This window comes from Mesoplodon densirostris, chromosome X (assembly GCF_025265405.1).
Source record: "Mesoplodon densirostris isolate mMesDen1 chromosome X, mMesDen1 primary haplotype, whole genome shotgun sequence".
NCBI lineage: Eukaryota > Metazoa > Chordata > Mammalia > Artiodactyla > Ziphiidae > Mesoplodon > Mesoplodon densirostris.
In genome coordinates this window covers 32374370-32401932 of record NC_082681.1, presented here as the reverse complement: position 1 = coordinate 32401932, position 27563 = coordinate 32374370, and the positions used below count along the sequence as shown (strand labels likewise).

At 42.6% G+C, this 27563-nt stretch overlaps 1 protein-coding gene across 1 annotated transcript; it reads right to left on the bottom strand.

The window, feature by feature from the left end:
* Positions 1-27373, bottom strand: LOC132481809 (homeobox protein ESX1-like). Its single transcript, XM_060086611.1, has 5 exons — positions 27268-27373; positions 26731-27112; positions 3875-3920; positions 346-741; positions 1-210 (listed from the first exon to the last, which is right to left on the bottom strand). Exons 1-5 carry the CDS (start codon positions 27371-27373, stop codon positions 1-3), a joined length of 1140 nt encoding a protein of 379 aa, XP_059942594.1.
* Positions 27374-27563: the final 190 nt, after the last annotated feature.

Here is a 27563-nt window from a genome sequence, read left to right as displayed (position 1 = left end):
TCACAGAGACAATTTAAGATGAACCACGGGCTCCTGAAGGACCGCCAATGGTAAGGGACCATGCCATGCCGCATGAGGGCACCTACATAGAAGCAAGTGTTTAATCTGAAAGTGCGGAGGAGGCAACAGAATAGCAGGAAAGGGCGGCATGGGTGGCACGGGAGGCACGGGTGAGTTGGGTGGCTCGGGCGGTATGGGTGGCACGGGCGGCACGGGCAGCATGGGTAGCATGGGTAGCATGGGTGGGTTGGGTGGCTCGGGCGGCACGGGCAGCATGGGTAGCATGGGTAGCATGGGTGGGTTGGGTGGCTCGGGTGGCACGGGCAGCATGGGTAGCATGGGTGGGTTGGGTGGCACGGGCGGCACGGGCAGCATGGGTAGCATGGGTGGGTTGGGTGGCTCGGGCGGCACGGGCAGCATGGGTAGCATGGGTGGGTTGGGTGGCTCGGGCGGTATGGGTGGCACGGGCGGCACGGGCAGCATGGGTAGCATGGGTGGGTTGGGTGGCACGGGCGGCACGGGCGGCATGGGTGGCATATGTGCCTCGGGCAGCAGGGACAGCTCCAGCAGCAGTTGCTCCAGAAGAACGTCGACCCAGCCCAGCTCCTGAAGCAGGATGGCACTGCAGGGTTCACACATGCTGACGACAGCAGTGGGGACCAGGGGCACGAGGGGCACGTTTTTGAGCATTAGTGCCTTGTGATACCTCCGACTCTTGGCCCTTCTATTCTTAAACCACATCTTCAAGCAGAGAGAAAAAGGGATTGATTAGTATATTGAGCATTTCATGTTAGACCTGAAAAATCGCAGCAGGGAGCTCTTGGTGCCTTGAAGATTTTAAACTGCATCAGGAGAAGCTATTTCCTTCTTGCTAAAATATCTTAGGATATGTAGCTGAAGGCGCTCCCTTCAGCCCCCCTCCTCCCCAAGAGCGATCACCGACTCTGTGCCAGGCTCTGGATTGGCATATGGCTTTGTCTCTCCCCTCCCACCTTTACTATTATTTCCCCCACTCTTAGACGCAGGTGGAGCTGACCAACTGCACTCTGTCCCTGCTGCTATTACTATGCCTGGTAGGTCTGCGTCCAACTGACCGTCAGCTCCAGCTGCCACTAATCCCTACTCATTGGGCAGGTGTCACCTTAGTTATGGGGGAAGTTGAGCATAGGAAAAAGTGGGTGCCTTTTAAAATCATACTGAGGGGAACGGTCCCCATTTTGAAAAACCCATCTTTGGCTACAGTAAATAATCAATAGGAGTGGGTTGGATTTTTAAACAAAAGCTTTCCTCAAGGATGACTAAAAAGGGTCATTCATCCTCTGGAACCTTGGGATGGTTAAAAAGATGGAGATGGTATTGTGAGGGAGGTTTGGTCATGGGGGGCCCAGGGACTTTGTGGCTTGTCTTGCTGGACACCGGCAGAGCTGAAGCCCTGGACACTGCCTTAATATTAGACTATAGGGGTAACGAATGTTTGGTCGAACTCGGCCCAAATTTACTAAAACTCTTAAAATCTTTGCCCAGACAAGAGTTTGGGGGGAAAGAGGCATACCATTGTCACCACTGTCAATTCTGCACTCTCCACCCTGCCCCACCCTCCAAACCTTCCTGGGCTCAGGACCAGGTCAGCTCACTCTGCTCTGGCTACAGTTGCAGGACCTTGGACCAGAGCCTCTGGTGCCCAGCACGGTTGTGCCCTCTAGGAGCTGCTAATCCACCAGGAGATCCCCATCCTGTCCCTTATGCTTAAGGCAAGAGGGTGCAACCTGCATTTTAGGAAGACAGGCGACAACCACGTGAGTGAGGGGTCACAAAATGGCTCTCCCCTAAATATCTGCCAGCTATTAACAACTGAAAGTAAAACCTGTCCTGTGGACTCCACTGCTCCCTCAGCATCTCAGTTAATGGAATTATATCATATTTAGTATTTTTGGATGTTTCCACTCGGCAAATTTTACATGAGACCAAGGGCCTCCTCTCTCTGTCGCCCCATTTTCCCTCTCCCATCTTAGTATCTGGGTCCTCCTGCTGCATGAATATGTAGTCAAAAAGAGCCAGTGTAATAGAGCTCATTTTGGGGGGTTCGAGTGTACCAATGGTCAAATCTGCATAAACATAAGCAATATGCAAAGCTGGCTATCTGAGGTCCAGGCTGACACTACTTCCATATTTCCAATACTGGTTTCATAAAACAACTCCTACTGTCTTTGCAAAACAAGGGAGGGTGTTCATTAAATGTTTCTTTGGGGCATTCATGCTGTAGAGTTTGGAAATAGATGAAAACATTCTCCCCTTTTCTTCATTTGTTTCTTGTTGCTCTTTTTTCCTTCAGAACTCCATTAAGAGACTACTATGTAAACCCAGGAGAAGCAAGACACCAAAACTTCAGATTTTCTTTTCCCCTGAGCTTGCTTTGCCTGCTTGAGAAAGCAGAGGCCTGGGCCTCCCAAGCCCTGGCCAGACCTGACTGTGAGCCCAGCCCGTGGCCCTAGGCTGCCAGCACTGCTTTCCAGACCCCACCACCAGCTCTGCAGCCCGTGTAAATCACTGCCCTCACACACGCTCTCTGCAGCAAAGCTAGCGAACCCATCCTGATTCTTCTTTCCTTCCTTCCTTCTTTCTTCCTTTCTTTATCAATCTTGTTTTTTTTTTTTTTAAATATCCCTCTTCCACAACAAGCAAAGCCACTGCACTGAGAAGCCCTCGCACCACAACGAAGAGTAACCCCGGCTCTCCTCAACTAAAGAAGAGCCCACGCACAGCAACGAAGACCCAACGCAGCCAAAAATAAATAAATAAATAAATTTTAAAAAATATATGTATATATTCCTTTGATACAACTTACTGTGTCCTATGGACAAATAATCAGCTTCTGTGCCATGAGCTACCAACTAGTAACCACTACCTGAGTGAATGAGCAAGTATTTCAAATTAACACAGGTAAGCGACTAGCTGAGAGCCAACCACTGACCATCACAAACAAATTCTTCAAAACCAATACCTCTTAACTGTATGAAAAGGGAAGAAAAAAATTCTTAGACATTAGAAATTGCTCAAAATAATACTCACTGATACATTTGGTAGTTTCATAATGTTGAATTTACGCTGTATTTCCAAGACATATATCGATAGTACCCAATTATTCTCAAACCCGTCCACCTTTTGAGGTCAGTGGAAATTTATTCAAATTTGTTCTTTTTGTTTGTTTTATTGTTTTATATGTTTAGACAAATTCCTAAAGGTTGCAAACCTTTCCCCCATCTCCATCATACTGCACAACCTACTATGCTAGCAAAGTTTTCAGGCTGCACATCAAAAAATTTCAGAAAATTAAAATGTACGGCTGAAACCCTCTACACTGCTCTACCAAACACATAAAAATAACAGCAAGAGGACCAGGCACTTGGAATTTTAAGCTATTCCCCTCCCCATCAGTCTCATCTAAACTAAACATATATTAGTTGCTCATATGTTGTGTTCCGAGGTGAGTTATTCCCTTACCCAATTGCCTGAATACTTGTAAATTCACCCCTTATACAAAGAGCTTATGCCTGGCTTTAAAGTTTTTAAATAATTTAGTATACTTGAACCCTCTTCTAACCCAGCTATTTGGTGCATTAATTTGAATAATTGCCAAGTCAGAATCAGTCCCAACATGATTCCACAGAGAACTGCCCCCTAAGGGATACCAGTTTTGGAAGGAGTTTAACTTTACTGAAGATACATATATTCTGGCCCCAAAGCCCCAAAAGTCCAAACCTTATTTCCAAAACATAGACAAGGGTACAAAAACACACCAACTTGAGAATGTCTAGGACAAGGTATCCAATTCCTAAAGCTGCCCTGCCAAGTTGCTTTTTTCAGGTTTACCGACCTGCACTCTGGCTTCAGTCACTCCCAGGCGTCTTGCAAGCTCCTTTCTGAGGGGAAAAATATTGCAAATATTCAGCATTTGACATTATGCATGAAATGAAATATACAATGCACATTTCATGCTATGTTAAAATGTTTATTCAGAGAGTAGCCAAGATGGTGGCATAGGAAAACCCCGAGCTTACCTCCTCCCATGGGTACACCAAAATTACAACTATTTACAGAGCAACTATTGATGAGAATGACCTGAAGACTAGCAGAAAAGATCTTCCACAGCTACAGATATAAAGAAGGAAACACAACGAGATGGATAGGAAGGGCCGAGGTGTGGTACAGTCAAGACCCACACCCCCAGGTTGGCGACCCATAAACGGGAGGATAATTACAATTGCAGAGGTTCTCCCCAAGAAGCAAGGGGTCCAAGCACATTGGATTTCCTAGCTCGGGGCCCTGCACTGGGAAGAAAGCCCCCAGGGCGTTTGGCTTTGCAACCCAGTGGGGCTTACTTTCAGGAGAGCCAGAGGGCTGTGGGAAATAGAGATTCCACTCTTAAAGGGTGCACACAAAATCTCACATGCTCCAGGACCCAGGGCAGAAGCAGGAATTTGAAAGGAGCCTGGATCAGACCTATCTGCTGATCTGAAGAATCTCCTGGAGAGGCAGGAAGCAACTACAGCTCACCCTGGGGACACAGACACTGGCAGCAGCCATTTTAGGGTGCTCATTCTACCATGAGGACTCTGCTGCTGGCAAGCACCATTTTGGAATCCTCCCTCTAGCTTACCAGTACTGGGACCTGCCCTGCCCACCAGTCTGTTGACACCATTCCTGGGACGCCCCAGGCCAAGCAGCTGGCCAGGCAGGGACACAGAATCACCCACCAACAAGTCAGTTGCCATAGGGGCTCCTGGGTCCCCAGCTGCCCAAGAACCAGACCCGCCCACCAGAGGTCCCAGGACCCGGCCCCACCCACCAGTGAGCCAGCAGCCTCTGCACTGGGCAGTGCCTGGCAACCAACAGACCAGGGGTCCAGCCCCGCCTACCAGCACATCCACAGTAGTCAGCCCATCACAATAGAAGGGCCCATGCAGCCCATATAGAGGGCACCCCTGGAGCATATAGCTCTGGTGACCAGAGGAAGTGACACAATATATTTAACGTGATCAAAGGAAAAAAGCCTACAACCAAGAATACTCTACCTGGCAAGGCTATCAGTCAGATTTGAAGGACAGATGAAGACCTTTAGAGACAGCAAAAGCTAAAAGAGTTCAACACCACAAAACCTGCTTTACAAGAAATGTTAAAGGAACTTCTCTAAGCAAAAAGAAAAGGCCATTACCACAAATAAAAAAAGAATGAAAGCAAGGTTATAAGCTTTTGCACAGCAAAGGAAACCATAAAGAAAATGAAAAGTCCATAGGTTTACGAACTGGGAGAAAATATTTGCACACAATGCAACTGACAAGGGCTTAATTTCCATAATATGCCAATAGCTCATACAACTCAATAACAAAAAAACAAACAACGCAATCAAAAAATGGGCAGAAGACCTGAATAGACATTTCTCCAAAGAAGACATACAGATGGCCAACAGGCACATGAAAAGATGCTCAGTATCACTAATCCCATACCTGGGCCTATACCTGAAAAAGATGAAAGCTCTAATTCGAAAAGATACATGCACCCCAATGTTCAGAGCGGCACTGTTTACAATAACTAAGATGTGGAAGCAACCTAAGTGTACATCAACAGATGAATGGATAAAGATGATGTCGTATATATATACAATGGAGTATTACTCAGCCATAAGAAGGTATGAAATTCTGCCATTTGTAACAACATGGACGGACTTAGAGAGTATTATCCTAAGTGAAGTAAGTCAGACAGAGAAAGACAAATATTACATGATATCACTGGCATGTGGAATCTAAAAAACAGTACAAGTGAACTTATTTACAAAACAAAAACAGACTCACAGACATAAAAAAACAAACTTATGGCTACCAAGTGGGGGGATAAATTGGGAGCACAGGATTAACAGATGCACACTACCATATATACCAGATAAACCACAAGGATTTATTGTATAGCGCAGGGAACTCTATTCAATATCTTGTAATAAACCATAATGGAAAAGAATAAGGAAAAAGAATATAGATATATAAATATATATGTATAATCTAATACACTGCTATATATAAACCTCATGGTAACCACAAACCAAAAATCTATAATAGATACACACACAAAAAACGAGAAAGGAATCCAAACATAACACTAAAGATAGTCATCAAATCACAAGGGAAGAGAGCAAAAGAAGAAGGAACAAAAAAGAACTCCAAAAACAATTAGCAAAATGTCAGTAAGTACATACCTACCAATAATTACTTTAAATATAAATGGAATAAATGCTCCAATCAAAAGACAAAGAGTGGCTGAATGGATACAAAAACAAGACCCACATACATGCTACCTACAAGAGACTCACTTCAGATCTAAAGACTCAGACAGAAAGTGAAGGGATGGAAAAAGGTATTCCATGCAAATGGAAATCAAAAGAAAGCTGGGGTAGCAATACTTATGTCAGATAAAATAGACTTTAAAACAAAGACCATAACAAGAGACAGAGAAAGACATTACATAGTGAACATGGAATCAACGCAAGAAGATATAACAATTGTAAATATATATGCACCCAACCTAGGAGCACCTAAGTACATACAGCAAATATTAACAGACATAAAGGAGAAACTGACAGTCACAATAATATTCAGGACTTTCACACCCCACTTACATAAATGGACAGATCACCCAGACAGAAAATCAATAAGGAAACACTGGCCTTAAATGACATATTAGACCTCCATTAGGTCTAATATCTTATTTATTTATTTATTTATTTATTTATTTATTTATTTGCAGTGTGCGGGCCTCTCACTGTTCTGGCCTCTCCCGCTGTGGAGCACAGGCTCCGGACGCGCAGGCTCAGTGGCCACGGCTCACAGGCCCAGCCGCTCCGCGGCATGTGGGATCTTCCCAGACCGGGGCATGAACCCGTGTCCCCTGCATCGGCAGGTGGACTCTCAACCACTGTGCCACCAGGGAAGCTCAGGTCTAATATCTTAATAGATATTTATAGAGCATTCCATCCAAAAGCAGCAGAATACACACTCTTCTCAAGTGCACATGGAACATTCTCCAAAATACAAGCCTCAGTAAATTTAAGAGAATTGAAATCCTGTCAAGCATCTTTTCCAACTATAATCCTGTGAGACTAGAAATGAACTACAAGAAGAAAACTTCAAAAAAACACTAACATGTGGAGGTTAAACAAAATGCTACTGAACAACCAATGAGTCACTGAAGAAATCAAAGACAAAATAAAAAAATACCTGGAGACAAATGAAAATGAAAACACAATAATCCAAAATCTATGGGATGCAGCAAAAGCAGTTTTAAGAGGGAAGTTTATAGCAATTCAAGTCTACCTCAGGAAACAAGAAAAATCTCACATAAGAAACCTAACCACACTCCTAAAGGAACTAGAAAAAAAGAGAACAGGAGCTTCAAGATGGCGGAAGAGTAAGTCGTGGAGGTCACCTTCCTCCCCACAGATACATCAGAAATACATCTACACGTGGAACTGCTTCTATAGAACACCTACTGAACGCTGGCAGAAGACCTCAGACTTCCCAAAAGGCAAGAAACTCCCCACGTACCTGGGTAGGGCAAAAGAAAAAAGAAAAACCAGAGACAAAAGAATAGGGATGGGACCTGCACCAGTGAGAGGGAGCTGTGAAGGAGGAAAGGTTTCCACACACTAGGAAGCTCCTTCACGGGCAGAGATGGGGGTGGCGGAGGGGGGAGCTTCGGAGCCACAGAGGAGAGCACAGAAACAGGGGTGCGGAGGGCAAAGCGGGGAGATTCCCACACAGAGGATCGGCGCCACCAGCACTCACCAGCCCGAGAGGCTTGTCTGCTCACGCGCCAGGGCGGGTGGGGGCTGGGGGCTGAGGCTCGGGCTTCGGTCGGATCACAGGGAGAGGACTGGGGTTGGCGGCATAAACACAGCCTGAAGGGGGCTAGTGCGCCACGGCTAGCCGGGAGGCAGTCCGGGAAAAAGTCCGGAGCTGCCGAAGAGGCAAGAGACTTTTCTTGCCTCTTTGTTTCCTGGTGCGCGAGGAGAGGGGATTAAGAGCGCTGCTTAAAGGAGCTCCAGAGACGGGCGCCAGCCACGGCTATCAGTGCAGACCGCAGAGACGGGCATGAGACGCTAAGGCTGCTGCTGCCGCCACCAAGAAGCCTGTGTGCGAGCACAGGTCACTATCCACACCTCCCCTCCCGGGAGCCTGTGCAGCCCGCCACTGCCAGGGTCCCGTGATCCAGGGACAACTTCCCCGGGAGAACGCACGGCGCTCCTCAGGCTGGTGCAACGTCATGCCGGCCTCTGCCGCCGCAGGCTTGCCCCGCATCCATACCCCTCCCTCCCCCCGGCCTGAGTGAGCCAGAGCCCCCGAATCAGCTGCTCCTTTAACCCTGTCCTGTCTGAGCGAAGAACATACGCCCTCAGTCGACCTACACACAGAGGCGGGTTCAAATCCAAAGCTGAACCCCAGGAGCTGGGTGAACAAAGAAGAGAAAGGGAAATTTCTCCCAGCCGCCTCAGGAGCAGCGGATTAAAGCTCCACAATCAACTTGATGTACCCTGCATCTGTGCAATACCTGGATAGACAACGAAGCATCCCAAATTGAGGAGGTGGACTTTGGGAGCAAACATATATTATTTTTCCCCTTTTTCTGTTTATGTGAGTGTGTATGTGTATGTGTATGCTTCTGTGTGTGATTTTGTCTGTATACCTTTGCTTTCACCATTTGTCCTAGGGTTCTGTCCGTCCGTTTTTTTTTTTTTTTTTTTTTTTTACTTTATACAATTTTTTCTTAATAATTATTTTTTATTTTAATAACTTTACTTTACTTTATTTTATTTTATCCTCTTTCATTCTTTCTTTCTATTTTTTCTCCCTTTGATTCTGAGCCATGTGGATGAAAGGCTCTTGATGCTGCAGCCAGGAGTCGGTGCTGTGCCTGTGAGGTGGGAGAGCCAACTTCAGGACACTGGTCCCCAAGAGACCTCCCAGCTCCACGTAATATCAAACAGTGAAAATCTCCCAGAGATCTCCATCTCAACGCCAAGACCCAGCTTCACTCAACGACCAGCAAGCTACAGTGCTGGACACCCTATGCCAAACAACTTGCAAGACAGGAACACAGCCCCATCCATTAGCAGAGAGGCTGCCTAAAATCATAATAAGACCACAGACACCCCAAAACACACCACCAGACGTGGACCTGCCCACCAAAAGACAAGATCCAGCCTCATCCACCAGAACGCAGGCACTAGTCCCCTCCACCAGGAAGCCTACCCAACCCATTGAACCAACCTTAGCTACAGGGGACAGACACCAAAAACAACGGGAACTACGAACCTGCAGCCTGCGAAAAGGAGACCCCAAACACAGTAAGTTAAGCAAAATGAGAAGACAGAAAAAGACACAGCAGATGAAGGAGCAAGGTAAAAACCCAACAGACCTAATAAATGAAGAGGAAATAGGCAGTCTACCCGAAAAAGAATTCAGAATAATGATAGTAAAGATGATCCAAAATCTTGGAAATAGAATAGAGAAAATACAAGAAACGTCTAACAAGGACTTAGAAGAACTAAAGAGCAAACAAACAATGATGAACAACACACTAAATGAAATTAAAAATTATCTAGAAGGGATCAATAGCAGAATAACTGAGGCAGAAGAACGGATAAGTGACCTGGAAGATAAAATAGTGGAAATAACTACTGCAGAGCAGAATAAAGAAAAAAGAATGAAAGGAACTGAGGACAGTCTCAGAGACCTCTGGGACAACACTAAATGCACCAACATTCGAATTATAGGGGTCCCAGAAGAAGAAGAGAAAAAGAAAGGGACTGAGAAAATATTTCAAGAGATTATAGTTGAAAACTTCCCGAATAAGGGAAAGGAAATAGTTAATCAAGTCCAGGAAGCACAGAGAGTCCCATACAGGATAAATCCAAGGAGAAACACACCAAGAGGCATATTAATCAAACTATCAAAAATTAAATACAAAGAAAACATATTAAAAGCAGCAAGGGAAAGACAACAAATAGCACACAAGGGAATCCCCATAAGGTTAACAGCTGATCTTTCAGCAGAAACTCTGCAAGCCAGAAGGGAGTGGCAGGACATGTTTAAAGTGATGAAGGAGAAAAACCTACAACCAAGATTACTCTACCCAGCAAGGATTTCATTCAGATTTGACGGAGAATTTAAAAACTTTACAGACAAGCAAAAGCTAAGAGAATTCAGCACCACCAAACCAGCTTTACAACAAATGCTAAAGGAACTTCTCTAGGCAGGAAACACAAGAGAAGGGAAAGACCTACAATAACAAAACCAAAACAATTAAGAAAATGGGAATAGGAACATACATATCGACAATTACCTTAAATGTAAATGGATTAAATGCTCCCACCAAAAGACACAGGCTCGCTGAATGGATACAAAAACAAACCCGTATATATGCTGTCTACAGGAGACCTACTTCAGACCTAGTGAGACATACGAACTGAAAGTGAGGGGTTGGAAAAAGATATTCCATGCAAATAGAAATAAAAAGTAAGCTGGAGTAGCAATTCTCATATCAGACAAAATAGACTTTAAAATAAAGACTATTACAAGGCACAAAGAAGGACACTACATAATGATCAAGAGATCGATCCAAGAAGAAGATATAACAGTTGTAAATATTTACGCACCCAACATAGGAGCACCTCAATACATAAGGCAAATACTAACAGCCATAAAAGGGGAAATCGACAGTAACACAATCACAGTAGGGGACTTTAACACCCCACTTTCACCAGTGGACAGATCATCCAAAATGAAAATAAATAAGGAAACACAAGCTTTAAATGATACATTAAACCAGATGGACTTAATTGATATTTACAGGACATTCCATGCCAAAACAACACAATACACATTCTTCTCAAGTGCTCATGGAACATTTTCCAGGATAGATCATATCTTAGGCCACAAATCAAGCCTTGGTAAATTTAAGAAAATTGAAATCGTATCAAGTATCTTTTCCGACAACAATGCTATGAGACTAGATATCAATTACAGGAAAATATCTGTAAAAAATACAAACACATGGAGGCTAAACAATACACTACTTAATAACCAAGTGGTCACTGAAGAAATCAAAGAGGAAATCAAAAAATACCTAGAAACAGATGAAAATGGAGACACGACGACCCAAAACCTATGGGATGCAGCAAAAGCAGTTCTAAGAGGGAAGTTTATAGCAATACAATCCTACCTTAAGAAACAGGAAACACCTCAAATAAACAACCTAACCTTGCACCTAAAGCAATTAGAGAAAGAAGCACAAAAAAAAGCCCAAAGTTAGCAGAAGGAAAGAAATCATAAAGATCAGATCAGAAATAAATGAAAAAGAAATGAAGGAAATGATAGCAAAGATCAATAAAACTAAAAGCTGGTTCTTTGAGAAGATAAACAAAATTGATAAACCATTAGCCAGACTCATCAAGAAAAAAAGGGAGAAGACTCAAATCAATAGAATTAGAAATGGAAAAGGAGAAGTAACAACTGACACTGCAGAAACACAAATGATCACGAGAGATTACTACGAGCAACTCTATGCCAACAAATTGGACAACCTGGAAGAAACGGAGAAATTCTTAGAAATGCACAACCTGCCGAGACTGAACCAGGAAGAAATAGAACATATGAACAGACCAATCACAAGCACTGAAATGGAAACTGTGATTAAAAATCTTCCAACAAACAAAAGCCCAGGACCAGATGGCTTCACAGGCAAATTCTATCAAACATTTAGAGAAGAGCTAACACGTATCCTTCTCAAACTCTTCCAAAATATAGCAGAGGGAGGAACACTCCCAAACTCATTCTACGAGGCTACCATAACCCTGATACCAAAACCAGACAAAGATGTCACAAAGAAAGAAAACTACAGGCCAATATCACTGATGAACATAGATGCAAAAATCCTCAACAAAATACTAGCAAACAGAATCCAACAGCACAGTAAAAGGATCATGCACCATGATCAAATGGGGTTTATTCCAGGAATGCAAGGATTTTTCAATATACGCAAATCAATCAACGTGACACACCATGTTGACAGATTGAAAGAGGAAACCCATATGATCATCTCAATCGATGCAGAGAAAGCTTTCAACAAAATTCAACACCCAATTATGATAAAAACCCTGCAGAAAGTAGGCATAGAGGGAACTTTCCTCAACATAATAAAGGCCATATATGACAAACCCACAGCCAACATCGTCCCCAATGGTGAAAAACTGAAACCATTTCCACTAAGATCAGGAACAAGAAAAGGTTGCCCACTCTCACCACTCTTATTCAACATAGTTTTGGGCGTTTTAGCCACAGTAATCAGAGAAGAAAAAGAAATAAAAGGAATCCAAACTGGAAAAGAAGAAGTAAAGCTGTCATTGTTTGCAGATGACATGATACTATACATAGAGAATCCTAAAGATGCTACCAGAAAACTACTAGAGCTAATCAATGAACTTGGTAAAGTAGCAGGATACAAAATTAATGCACAGAAATCTCTGGCATTCCTATACACTAATGATGAAAAATCTGAAAGTGAAATTAAGAAAACACTGCCATTTACCACTGCAACAAAAAGAATAAAATATCTAGGAATAAACCTACCTAAGGAGACAAAAGACCTGTATGCAGAAAATTATAAGACACTGATGAAAGAAATTAAAGATGATACAAATAGATGGAGAGATATACCATGGATTGGATTGGAAGAATCAACATTGTGAAAAGGACTCTACTACCCAAAGCAATCTACAGATTTAATGCAATCCCTATCAAACTACCACTGGCATTTTTCACAGAACTAGAACAAAAACTTTCACAATTTGTATGGAAACACAAAAGACCCCGAATAGCCAAAGCAATCTTGAGAATGAAAAATGGAGCTGGAGGAATCAGGCTCCCTGACTACAGACTATACTACAAAGCTACAGTAATCAAGACAGTATGGTACTGGCACAAAACCAGAAATATAGTTCAATGGAGCAGGATAGAAAGCCCAGACATAAACCCACGCACATATGGTCACCTTATCTTTGATAAAGGAGGCAAGAATATACAGTAGAGAAAAGACAGCCTCGTCAATAAGTGGTGCTGGGAAAACAGGACAGGTACATGTAAAAGTATGAAATTAGAACGCTCCCTAACACCATACACAAAAATAAACTAAAAATGGATTAAAGACCTAAATGTAACGCCAGACACTATCAAACTCTTAGAGGAAAACATAGGCAGAACACTCTATGACATAAATCACAGCAAGATCCTTTTGGACCCACCTCCTAGAGAAATGGAAATAAAAACAAAAATAAACAAAGGGGACCTAATGAAACTTCAAAGCTTTTGCACAGCAAAGGAAACCATAAACAAGACCAAAAGACAACCCTCAGAATGGGAGAAAATATTTGCAAATGAAGCAACTGACAAAAGGATTAATCTCCAAAATTTACAAGCAGTTCATGCAGCTCAATATCAAAAAAACAACAGCCCAATCCAAAAACGGACAGAAGACCTAAATAGACATTTCTCCACAGAAGATATACAGATTGCCAACAAACACATGAAAGAATGCTCAACATCATTTCTTTTTTAAATTTATTTTATTTATTTTTGGCTGTGTTGGGTCTTTATTTCTGTGTGAGGGCTCTCTGTAGTTGCGGCCAGCGGGGGCCACTCCTCATCGCGGTGCATGGGCCTCTCACTATCGCGGCCTCTCTTGTTGCGGAGCACAGGCTCCAGACGCGCAGGCTCAGTAGTTGTGGTGCACGGGCTTAGTTGCTCCGTGGCATGTGGGATCTTCCCAGACCAGGGCTCGAACCCGTGTCCCCTGCATCGGCAGGCAGATTCTCAACCACTGCACCACCAGGGAAGCCCTGTTCAACATCATTAATCATTAGAGAAATGCAAATCAAAACTACAATGAGATGTTATATCACACTGGTCAGAATGGCCATCATCAAAGAATCTAGAAACAATAAATGCTGGAGAGGGTGTGCAGAAAAGGGAACACTCTTGCACTGTTGGTGGGAATGTAAATTGATACAGCCACTACGGAGAACAGTATGGAGATTCCTTAAAAAACTAAAAATAGAACTACCATACGACCCAGCAATCCCACTACTGGGAATATACCCTGAGAAAACCATAATTCAAAAAGAGTCATGTACCAAAATGTTCATTGCAGCTCTATTTACAACAGCCAGGACATGGAAGCAACCTAAGTGTCCATCAACAGAGGAATGGATAAAGAAGATGTGGCACATATATACAATGGAATATTACTCAGCCATAAAAAGAAACGAAATTGAGTTATTTATAGTGAGGTGGATGGACCTAGAGTCTGTCATACAGAGTGAAGTAAGTCAGAAAGAGGAAAACAAATACCGTATACTAACACATATATATGGAATCTAAGGGGAAAAAAAGGTCATGAAGATCCTAGGGGTAAGACAGGAATAAAGACACAGACCTACTAGAGAATGGATTTGAGGATATGGGGGGGGGAAGGGTAAGCTGGGACAAAGTGAGAGAGTGGCATGGACATATATACACTACCAAACATAAAATAGATAGCTAGTGGGAAGCAGCCGCATAGCACAGGGAGATCAGCTCGGTGCTTTGTGGCCACCTAGAGTGGTGGGATAGGGAGGGTGGGAGGGAGGGAGACGCAAGAGGGAAGAGATATGGGAACATATGTATATGTATAACTGATTCACTTGGTTATAAAGCAGAAACTAACACACCATTGTAAAGCAATTATACTCCAATAAAGATGTTTAAAAAACAAAAAACAAATAACAAAAACCAAAAAAAGAGAACTAAACCCAAAGTTAGTCCAAGCGACAAAGTCATAAAGATCAGAGAAGAAAGAAATGAAATAGATTTTAAAATATATAAAATATCAATGCAAGTAAGAGTTGATTCTTTGAAAAGGTAAATAAAATTGATAAACCTTTAGCCAGACTCATCTAGAAAAAGAGAACGAGGGTCCAAATCAATAAAATCAGAAATGAAAAAGAGGGTACAACCAACACCACAGAAATACAAAGGATCATAAGAGATTACTATGAGCAATTATACATCAATAAAATGGACAAACTAGAAGAAATGAACAAATTCCTAGAAATGTACCATCTCCCAAGACTAAAGCAGTAAGAAATAGAAAATTTGAATAGATCAATTATCAGTAATGAAACTGAATTGGATAATAAAAAAGGATATATTTTACAGCACCAGGAATACAGCCAATATTTTATAATAACTTTAAATGGAGAATAATCTGTGAAAATGTTGAATCACTGTGTTGCACATCTGAAACTAATATAATATTGTAAATCAACTATACCTCAATAAAAACAGACATCAGGGGGCAGACAGCAGAAGCAAGAAGAACTACAATCCCACAGCCTGTGGAACAAAAACCACATTCACAGAAAGATAGACAAGATGAAAAGGCAGAGGGCTATGTACCAGATGAAGGAACACGATAAAACCCCAGAAAAACGACTAAATGAAGTGGAGATAGGAAACCTTCCACAAAAGGAATTCAGAATAATGATAGTGAAGATGATCCAGGACCTCGGAAAATGAATGGAGGCAAAGATTGAGAAGATGCAAGAAATGTTTAACAAAGATCTAGGAGAATCAAAGCACAAACAAACAGAGATGAACGATACAATAACTGAAATAAAAAATGCACTGGAAGGAATCAATAGCAGAATAACTGAGGTAGAAGAACAGATAAGTGACCTGGAAGACAGAATGGTGGAGTTCACTGCTGCGGAACAGAATAAAGAAAAAAAGAATGAAAAGAAATGAAGACAGCCTAAGAGACCTCTGGGACAACATTAAACGCAACAACATTCGCATTATAGGGGTCCCAGAAGGAGAAGAGAGAGAGAAAGGACCCGAGAAAATATTTGAAGAGATTATAGTCAAAAACTTCCCTAACGTGGGAAAGGAAATAGCCACCCAAGTCCAGGAAGCACAGAGAGTCCCAGGCAGGATAAACCCAAGGAGACACACGCCGAGACACATAGTAATCAAATTGAAAAAGTTAAAGACAAAGAAAAATTACTGAAAGCAACAAGGGAAAAACAACAAATAATATACAAGGGAACTCCCATAAGGTTAACAGCTGATTTCTCAGCAGGAACTCTACAAGCCAGAAGGGAGTGGCAGGACATATTTAAAGTGATGTAAGGGAAGAGCCTACAACCAAGATTACTCTACCCGGCAAGGATCTCATTCAGATTCGACGGAGAAATCAAAAGCTTTACAGACAAGCAAAAGCTAAGAGAATTCAGCACCACCAAACCAGCTTTACAACAACTGCTACAGGAAGTTCTCTAAGTGGGAAACACAAGAGAAGAAAAGGACCTACAAAAACAAACCCATAACAATTAAGACAATGGTAACAGGAACATACGTATCGATAATTACCTTAAACGTGAATGGACTAAATGCTCCAACTAAAAGACACAGGCTCGCTGAATGGACACAAAAATAAGACCCATATATATGCTGTCTACAAGAGACCCACTTCAGACCTAGGGACACATACAGACTGAAAGTGAGGGGATGGAAAAAGATATTCCATGCAAATGGAAATCAAAAGAAAGCTGGAGTAGCAATACTCATATCAGATAGAATAGACTTTCAAATAAAGAATGTTACAAGAGACAAGGAAGGACACTACATAATGATCAATCCAGGAAGAAGATATAAGAATTATAAATATATATGCACCCAACATAGGAGCACCTCAATACATAAGGCAACTGCTGACAGCTATAAAAGAGGAAATCGACAGCAACACAATAATAGTGGGGGACTTTAACACCTCACTTACACCAATGGACAGATCACCCAAACAGAAAATTAATAAGGAAACACAAGCTTTAAATGACACAATAGACCAGATAGATTTAATTGATATTTATAGGACATTCCATCCAAAAACAGCAGATTACACTTTCTTCTCAAGTGCACACGGAACATTCTCCAGGACAGATCACATCTTGGGTCACAAATCAAGCCTCAGTAAATTTAAGAAAATTGAAATCATATCAAGCATCTTTTCTGACCACAGTGCTATGAGATTAGAAATCAATTACAGGGAAAAAAAACGTAAAAAACACAAACACATGCAGGCTAAACAATACGTTACTAAATAACCAAGAGATCACTGAAGAAATCAAAGAGGAAATCAAAAAGTACCTAGAGACGAATGACAATGAAAACATGACGATCCAAAACCTATGGGATGCAGCAAGAGCAGTTCTGAGACGGAAGTTTATAGCAATACAAGCCTACCTCAAGAAACAAGAAAAATCTCAAATAAACAATCTAACCTTACACCTAAAGGAACTAGAGAAAGAAGAACAAACAAACCCCAAAGTTAGCAGAAGGAAAGAAACCATAAAGATCAGAGCAGAAATAAATGAAACAGAAACAAAGAAAACAATAGCAAAGATCAATAGAACTAAAAGCTGGTTCTTTGAGAAGATAAATGAAATTGATAAACCATTAGCCAGACCCCTCAAGGAAAAGAGGGAGAGAACTCAAATCAATTAAATTAGAAATGAAAAAGGAAATGTTACAACAGACACTGCAGAAATACAAAGCAACCTAAGAGACTACTACAAGCAACTCTATACCAATAAAATGGACAACCTGGAAGAAATGGACAAATTCTTAGAAAGGTATAACCTTCCAAGACTGAACCAGGAAGAAATAGTAAATATCAACATACCAATCACAAGTAATGAAGTTGAAACTGTGATTAAAAATCTTCCAGCAAACAAAAGTCCAGGACCAGATAGCTTCACAGGTGAATTCTATCAAACACTTAGAGAAGAGCTAACACCCATCCTTCTCAAACTCTTCCAAAAAATTGAGAGGAAGGAACACTTCCAAACTCATTCTATGAGGCCATCATCACCCTGATACCAAAACCAAACAAAGATACCACAAAAAAGAAAATTACAGAGCAATATCACTGATGAATATAGATGCAAAAACCCTCAACAAAATACTGGCAAACAGAATACAACAACACATTAAAAAGATCAGACACCGTGATCAAGTGGGATTTATCCCAGGAATGCAAGGATTCTTCAATATATGCAAATCAATCAATGTGATACACCATATTAACAAATTGAAGAAGAAAAGCCATATGATCATCTCAATAGATGAAGAAAAAGCTTTTGAGAAAATTCAACACCCATTTATGATAAAAGCTCTCCAGAAAGTGTGCATAGAGGGACCCTACCTCAATATAATAAAGCCCATATACGACAAACCCACAGCAAACAACATTCTCAGTGGTGAAAAACTGAAAGCATTTCCTAAGATCAGGAACAAGACAAGGTTGCCCACTCTCACCACTATTATTCAACATAGTTTTGGAAGTCCTAGCCATGGCAATCAGAGAAGAAAAATAAATAAAAGGAATACAAATTGGAATAGAAGAAGTAAAGCTGTCGCTCTTTGCAGATGACATGATACTATAGATAGAGAATCCTAAAGATGCCACCAGAATACTACTAGAGCTAACCAGTGCATTTGGTAAAGGTGCAGGATACAAAATTAATGCACAGAAATCTCTGGCATTCCTATACACTAATGATGAAAAATCTGAAAGAGAAATTAAGGAAACATTCCCATTTACCATGGCAACAAAAAGAATAAAATACCTGGGAATAAACCTACCTAGAGAGACAAAAGACCTGTATGCAGAAAACTGTAAGACACTGGTGAAAGAAATTAAAGATGATACCAACAGATGGAGAGATATACCATGTGCTTGGATTGGAAGAATCAACACTGTGAAAATGGCTATACTACCCAAAGCAACCTACAGATTCAATGCAATCCCTATCAAATTACCAATGGCATGTTTTACAGAACTAGAACAAAAAATCTTAAAATTTGTATAGAGACACAAAAGACCCCGAATATCCAAAGCAGTCTTGAGGGAAAGAATCGGAGCTGGAGGAATCAGACTCCCTGACTTCAGACTACACTACAAAGCTACAGTAATCAAGACAATATGGTACTGGCACAAAAACAGAAATATAGATCAATGGAACAGGATAGAAAGCCCAGACATAAACCCACGCACCTATGGTCAACTAATCTATGACAAAGGAGGCAGGGATGTACAATGGAGAAAAGACAGTCTCTTCAATAAGTGGTGCTGGGAGAACTGGACAGCTCCAAGTAAAAGAAAGCAATTAGAACACTCCCTAACACCATACACAAATATAAACTCAAAATGGATTAGAGACCTAAATGTAAGACCGGGCACTATAAAACTCTTAGAGGAAAACATAGGAAGAACACTCTTTGAGATAAATTGCAGCAAGATCTTTTTTGTTCCACCTCCTAGAGTAATGAAAATAAAAACAAAAATAAACAAATGGGACCTAATGAAACTTAAAAGCTTTTGTACAGCAAAGGAAACCATAAACAAGACCAAAAGACAACCCTCAGAATGGGAGAAAATATTTGCAAATGAAGCAAGTGACAAAGGATTAATCTCCAAAATTTACAAGCAGCTCATGCAGCTCAATATCAAAAAAAACAAACAACCCAATCCAAAATTGGCAGAAGACCTAAATAGACATTTCTCCAAAGAAGACATACAGATGGCCAAGAAGCACATGACAAGCTGCTCAACATCACTAATTATTAGAGAAATGCAAATCAAAACTACAATGAGGTATCACCACATACCAGTTAGGATGGGTATCATCAGAAAATCTACAAACAACAAATGCTGGAGAGGGTGTGGAGAAAAGGAAACCCTCTTGCACTGTTGGTGGGAATGTAAATTGATATAGCCACTATGGAGAACAGTATGGAGGCTCCTTAAAAAACTAAAAATAGAATTACCATATGACCCAGCAATCCCACTCCTGGGCATATTCCCAGAGAAAACCATAACTCGAAAAGACACATGCTCCCCAATGTTCATTGTAGCACTATTTACAATAGCCAGGTCATGGAAGCAACCTAAATGCCTATTGACAGATGAATGGATAAAGAAGATGTGGTACATTTGTACAATGGAATATTACTCAGCCATGAAAAGGAACGAAATTGGGTCATTTGTAGAGACGTGGATGGATCTAGAGACTGTCATATAGAGTGAAGTAAGTCAGAAAGCAAAAAACTAATATCATATATTAATGCATATATGTGGAACCTAGAAGAATGGTACAGATGAACCAGTTTGCAGGGCAGAAATAGAGACGCACATGTACAGAACAAACATATGGACACCAAGGGGGGAAAGTGGGGTGGTGGTGGTGGTGGGATGAACTGGGAGACTGGTATTGACATATATACACTAATATGTATAAAATGGATAACTAATAAGAACCCGCTGTATAAAAAAATAAATAAAATTCAAAAATTCAAAAAAATATATATAAAAAAATTAAAACAGACATCACTAATCATCAGAGAAATGCAAACCACAACTACAGTGAGATATCACCTTAGAGTAGCTACCGTCCAAAAGACTACAGGGGCTTCCCTGGTGGCACAGTGGTTAAGAATCCACCTGCCAATGCAGGGGACGCGGGTTTGAGCCCTGGTCCAGGAAGATCCTACATGCCACAGAGCAGCTAAGCCCGTGTGCCACAACTACTGAGCCTGCGCTCTAGAGCCCTCGAGCCACAACTACTGAGCCCATGTGCCACAACTACTGAAGCCTGCGCACCTGCAGCCCGTGCTCTGCAACAAGAGAAGCCACCGCAATGAGAAGCCTGTGCACCGCAACAAAGAGCAGCTCTGGCTCACTGCAACTAGAGGAAGCTCGCGCAAAGCATTGAAGACCCAATGCAGCCAAAACTAAGTAAATTAATTAATTCTTAAAAAGACTACAGATAACAAATATTGGTGAGGATGTGGAGAAGGGGGAACCCTTGTACACTGTTGGTGGGAATGTAAATTGGTGCAGCCACTGTGGCAAACGGTATGGAGGTTTCTCAAAAAACTAAAAATAGAACTACCATATGACCCAGCAATTTCAATCCTGGGTATATATCTGAGAAAAACAAAAACACTAATTCAAAAAGATGCATGCACCCCAATGTTCATAGCAGCATCATTTACAATAGCCAAGATATGGAAGCAACCTGAGTGTCCATCAATAGAGGAACGGATAAAGAAGATGTGGTATATATATACAATGGACGTTAAAAAGAATAAAAATTTGCCATTTGCAACAACATGGATGGACTTGGAGGGTATTATGCTTAGTGAAACAAGTAGGACAGAGAAAGACAAATGATATCACTTATATGTGGAATCTAAAAATTAAAACAAACTATTGAATACAACAGAAAAGAAACAGTCTCATAGATATAGAGAACAAACTAGTGGTTACCAGTGGGGAGAAACAGGGGAGAAGGACAAGATAGGGGCAGTGGATTAATAGGTACAAACTACTATGTATAAAATAAATAAGCTACAAGGATATATTGTACAGCATGGGGAATATAGCCAATATTTTATAATAACTATAATGGAGTGTAACCTTTAAAAATTGTGAATCACTGTATTGTACACCTGAAACATATAATATTGTACATCAACTATAACTCAATTTAAAAAAAAAACGATAACCCTAAAGTCTCCCCCAAAAAACTGCTAGAACTAATAAATGAATTCAGTAAAGTTTCAGGATTCAAGATTAATATACACAAATCTGCTGCTTTTCTGTGCGCTATAATACACTATACTCTCAGAGAGAAAGCAAGAAAACAATCCCATTTAAAATAGCATCAAGGGCTTCCCTGGTGGCGCAGTAGTTAAGAATCCACCTGCCAATGCAGGGGCCACGGGTTCAAGCCCTGGTCTGGGAAGATCCCACATGCCGCGGAGCAACTAAGCCTGTGGGACGCAACTACTGAGCCTGCGCTCTGGAGCCCGCGAGCCACAGCTACTGAGCCCGTGTGCCACAACTACTAAAGCCCGCACGCCTAGAGCCTGTGCTCTGCAACAAGAGGAGCCACCGCAATGAGAAGCCCCCACTTGCCGCAACTAAAGAAAGCCCACGTGCAGCAACAAAGACCCAACGCAGCCAAAAATATAATTAATTAATTAATTAATTTAAAATAATAATAAAAAATGAAATAGCATCAAAAAGAATAAAATACCTAGGAATAAACTTAATCAAGGAAGTGAAAGACCTAGACTCTGAAAACTATATATAAAACACTGATGAAGGAATTTGAAAATGATACCAAAAAATGGCAAGATATACCGTGTTCTTGGATTGGAAGAATTAATATTGTTAAAATATCCATACAACCCAAAGCAATCTACAGATTTAATGCAATCGCTATCAAAATACATGACATTTTTCACCAACTAGAACAAATAACCCCAAAATTTATATGGAACCACAAAAGACCCCCGAATGGCCGAAGTAATCTTGAGAAAAAATAACAAACCTAGAGGTATCACACTCCCTGACTTCAGACTACTGTATACTACAAAGCTATAGTCATCAATGGACTTCCCTGGCAGTCCAGTGGTTAAGACTCAGCCCTTCCACTACAGGGGGCGCAGGTTCGATCCCTGGTTGGGGAAGATCGCGCATGCCGCGGGGCATGGCCAAAAAATAATAATAAAAACCCCAGTATGGTACTGGCACAAAAACAGACACACAGATCAATGGAACAGAATAGAGAGCCCAGAAATAAACCCACGCACTTATGGTCAATTAATCTATGACAAAGGAAGCAAGAATATACAATGGGGAAAAGACAGTCTCTTCAATAAGCGGTGCTGGGAAAACTGGACAGCTACACGTAAAAGACAGAAATTAGAGCATGTGCTCACAGCATATTAAAAAATAAACTCAAAACGGATTAAAGACCTAAATGTAAGACCTGATACTATAAAGCTCCTAGAGGAAAACATAGGCAGAACACTCTGTGACATAAATCGCAGCAATATTTTTGGGGATCTGTCTACCAAGGCAAAAGAAATAAAAGCAAAAATAAACAAATGAGACCTAATTAAACGTAAAAGCTTTTGCACAGCAAAGGAAACCACATACAAAATGCAAAGACAACCTACTGAATGGGAGAAAATTTTTGCAAAGGACATTACTGACAAGGGGTTAATATCCAAAATTTATAAACAGCTCATACAACTCAGTATCAAAAAAACAAAGAACCGATGTTAAAAAACAAACAAACAAAGAACCTAATTCAAAAATGGGCAGAAAACCTGAATAGACATTTTGCCAAAGAAGACACACAGATGGCCAACAGGCACATGAAAAAAATGCTCAACACTGCTAATCATCAGAGAAATGCAAATCAAAACCATAATGAGATCACCTCACACCTGTCAAAATGGTCATCCTCAAAAGGATAACAAATGTTGGCGAGGATGTGGAGAAAAGGGAGCCTTCCTACGCTGTTGGGGGAGTGTAAATTGATACAGCCACTATAGAAAACAATGTGGAGGTTTCTCAAGAAACTAAAAATAGAACTACCATATGGTCCAGCAGTTCCACTCCTTTTGTTATCCAAAGGAAACAAAAACACTAATTCAAGAAGATACATGCACCCTAATGTTCACAGCAGCACTATTTCCAATAGTCAAGATATGGAAGCAACCTCAGTACCCAGCAACAGATTAATGGATAAAGAAGATGTGGTATCTGGCTTCCCTGGTGGCGCAGTGGTTGAGAGTCCGCCTGCCGATGCAGGGGTCACGGGTTCATGCTCCGGTCCGGGAAGATCCCACATGCCACGGAGCGGCTGGGCCCCTGAGCCACGGCCGCTGAGCCTGCGCATCCGGAGCCTGTGCTCTGCAATGGGAGAGGCCACAACAGTGAGAGGCCCACGTACCGCAAAGAAAAAAAAAGGAGATGTGGTGTATATATATATATATATATATATATATATATATATATATATACACACACACACACACACACACAGTGGAAAGCTTCTCAGCCATAATAACGAATGAAATTCTGCCATTTGTAACAACGTGGATGGACCTAGAGAGTATTATCCTTAGTGAAATAAGTCAGACAGAGAAAGACAAATACTGTATGATTTCACTTATATGTGGAATCTAAAAAACAAAACAAATGAACAAACATAACTAAACAGAAACAGAAGTATAGATACAGAGAGCAAACAGGTGGCTGCCAGAAGGGAAGGGGTGGGGAGGGAGAGAAATAGGTGAGGGAGATTAAGAGGTACAAACTTCCAGTTGCAAAATAAATAACTGGTATGAAATGTACAGTGTGGGGAATACAGTCAATAATTATGTAATATCTTTGTATGGTGACAGATGGTAACTAGGTGTATCACGGCGATCATTTTTAAATGTATAGAAATATAGAATCACTATGTTGTGTAACAGGAACTAACATATTGTTGTAGGTCAATTATACTTCGAAAGTAAACGAACAAAGGAAACTCAGAGAAAAAGAGATCCGATTTGTGGTTACCAGAGGTGGGGGTGAGGTGGGGAAATTGGATGAAGGCAGTCAAAAGGTACAAACTTCCAGTTATAAGATAAATAAGTACTAGGGATATAATGTACAACATGATAAATAAAATTAACACTGCTGTATGTTATATATGAAATTTAAGAGAGTTCCTAAAAGTTCTCATCACACAAAAAAATTTTTTCTGTTTAATTATGTATCTATATGAGATGATGGATGGTCACCAAGCTTATTATGATAATCATTTCATGATGCACGTAAGCCAACTCATTATGCTGTGCACCTTAAACTTGTACAGTACTGAATGTTAATTGTATCATAATAAACTGGAAGAAAAAATATTTATCAGGCAGCTCTAGACATCCAAATCAAGGGGCATCTTGAGTTTGACACTTCTGAGAAACGGAGAAATTGGGCTGATCCAGTTATCACACCACAGCAAAAGCAACCGAACTTGGAGTAATCGAGTTGAACAGAAAATCCTAAACCGAAGTTGATGCTAGTTACCATCCCTTCTTGTTGAATCGTCTCCTATCGCCATCCAGGCTTCCACGATACGGGTTTGCCTACAAACAGCCTCTCCAAACACTCCTCCTCTGTCTCTTGCAAGCTTCTTTTATTGTCTTTCAATATTCCCTAGCTCAGTGAATATACCAGCAGCCATTCATTTGGGCAAATCAGAAATTTATACATTTTTCTTAAACATTTCCTTTTACCCCCATGTTCAAATTACCATGAATTGCTATCAATTTTACCTGCTAAATATCTCTTTAATCTGTTCACTTCTCTCCATCGCCACTACCCTGGACCAACACACCATCACCTCTGGCCTTGCCTACTGAACAGCCTCCTAGGATCGAATCCCAGCTCTGCCACATTCCAGCTGTGCCATCTTGGGCAAGTCTCATCACTTCTCTGAGCTTCAGCTTTTTCACAGGTTAAGTGGGGATAATAACAGTGGCTACCACATTTACAAGGGGTTGTGAAGATTCAATGACAGTATGTAGAAAAAGCCTTTAAAACAAGTGCTTAACACACAGTAAGCACAATGTAAATGATAGCTCTTTAAATTTTAGCCGCATTCACAGGTACTCAGCAACCCATTCATTCTCCACACTGAAGTTTGCTTTAGGGAACAATTCTACCTCAGGCACAAACTTTGGGGTAACTAAAAATTCAGTAATCGGGCTTCCCTGGTGGCACAGTGGTTAAGAATCCACCTGCCAATGCAGGGGACACAGGTCCGTGCCATGGTCCGGGAAGATCCCACATGACGCGGGGCAACTAAGCCCGTGTGCCACCACTACCGAGACTGCGCTCTAGAGCCCGTGAGCCACAACTACTGAGCCCACGTGCCACAACTACTACGGAAGCCCACCCGCCTAGAGCCCGCGCTCTGCAACAAGAGGAGCCACCACAATGAGCAGCCCGCGCAACGCACCTTAGGGTAGCCCCCGCTCGCCGCAACTAGAGAAAGCCCGCGCCCAGAGACCGAGCGCAGCAACAAAGACCCAATGCAGCCATAAATAAATAACTTGATTTAGTTTTAAAAATTTAGTAATCAAGATAAAGGATGTTCTTTGTTTGTTTGTTTGTTTTGCGGTACGCGGACCTCTCACTGCTGTGGCCTCTCCCGCTGCGGAGCACGGGCTCCGGACGCGCAGGCTCAGCGGCCATGGCTCACGGGCCCAGCCGCTCCGCGGCACGTGGGATCCTCCCGGACCGGGGCACGAACCCGCGTCCCCTGCATCGGCAGGCGGACTCTCAACCACTGCGCCACCAGGGAAGCCCGAGGATGTTTTAATGTAGTGTTTAAATTAATGCAAATATAATCCATGAATAACTGATGATCAAAACTTCAGATAAAAGTAGCCTCCAACTCCGCATTTGCTCCACCACGCCTCAGGCGACTCGTTATTTATGTTAACCCGCGGCCGACAAAGCTCCGCAACGTGACTTATTCAAACACCACAGGGAAATATCGACCTCGATTCCCACCAGGCAGAGCCCCCGCCCCCGTCCTAGGCCCCGAGTGCGCCAGAGGGGCCGGGCCGCCGCCAGGCCCCGGGGCTTTCAGGTCCGGAGCTGAGGAGGGGGACCCACGAGAGCGCCGCCCGCCGCCCGCCACCCGCGCAGCAGCCCGCGCCACCCGAGACGCCCGCTTACCGCATGGGCACGCTGAGGTACTGAGTATGCCGGAAAACGCGCTCCAGGTCCTGCAGCTGCCTCTTCGTGAGCCTGGAGTAGGGGGCGCACCGCTGCCCATCTGCGGCCTCGGGACCCTCGACGGCGGCCCGCGGGGGCTGCTCCTCATCGCCCTGCTCTCCGCCTAGGCCGCCGCCCGCCCCGGCCTCGGCCTCGGCCTCGGCCTCGCGGCTTTCGCCGTCCGCGGGGCCGGCGGCTCCGACGCTGACATCGCAGCCTTCCTCTCCTTCTCCTTCGTCTCCCGCCTCTTTCCCTTCCGCGGCTGCTCCCTGCTCCGGTTCGGACTGAGCCTTCTGCTCCTCTCCCCCGTCTCCGGGAGGCGAGATCTCCGCGGGCTTCACCTCTGAAAGGGAGGAAACCCAAAGAGAAAGATCAGGCCGTCGAGGGAGCCCAGCTCTGTGGAGGGGCTGCGTCTGAGGGGGGTCCTGGCGTTCGCCCCGCCCTGGGAAAGTTCCTTTCCTGGAATCTTATAAAGCGAGTGCCCCGCCCGCCACTGACCGTGCGCTTCTTCCCGCTCCTCGTCGACACTCAGCTTGAAGAAGCTGGCGACGGCTGCGCAGGCGATGGCATAGGCATCGTAGCTGCTCTGCGGCTGACGCTCCATGTCCCGACTGCTGTCGAGAAGGCTGTGAGCTTCAGCGGAGGCTGCGCTGGATCTCCTGAGACCCCCGGCTCACGACTAAAGGCTAGAGCGGTGGCCCACGACCCGGCTCCTCTGGCGTCTGGTCGGGTTTCAGGGAGTCTGGTATGACGCCCGCCCCCTGTGGGTTTACCACAGACTGCCGGGGGTTGGG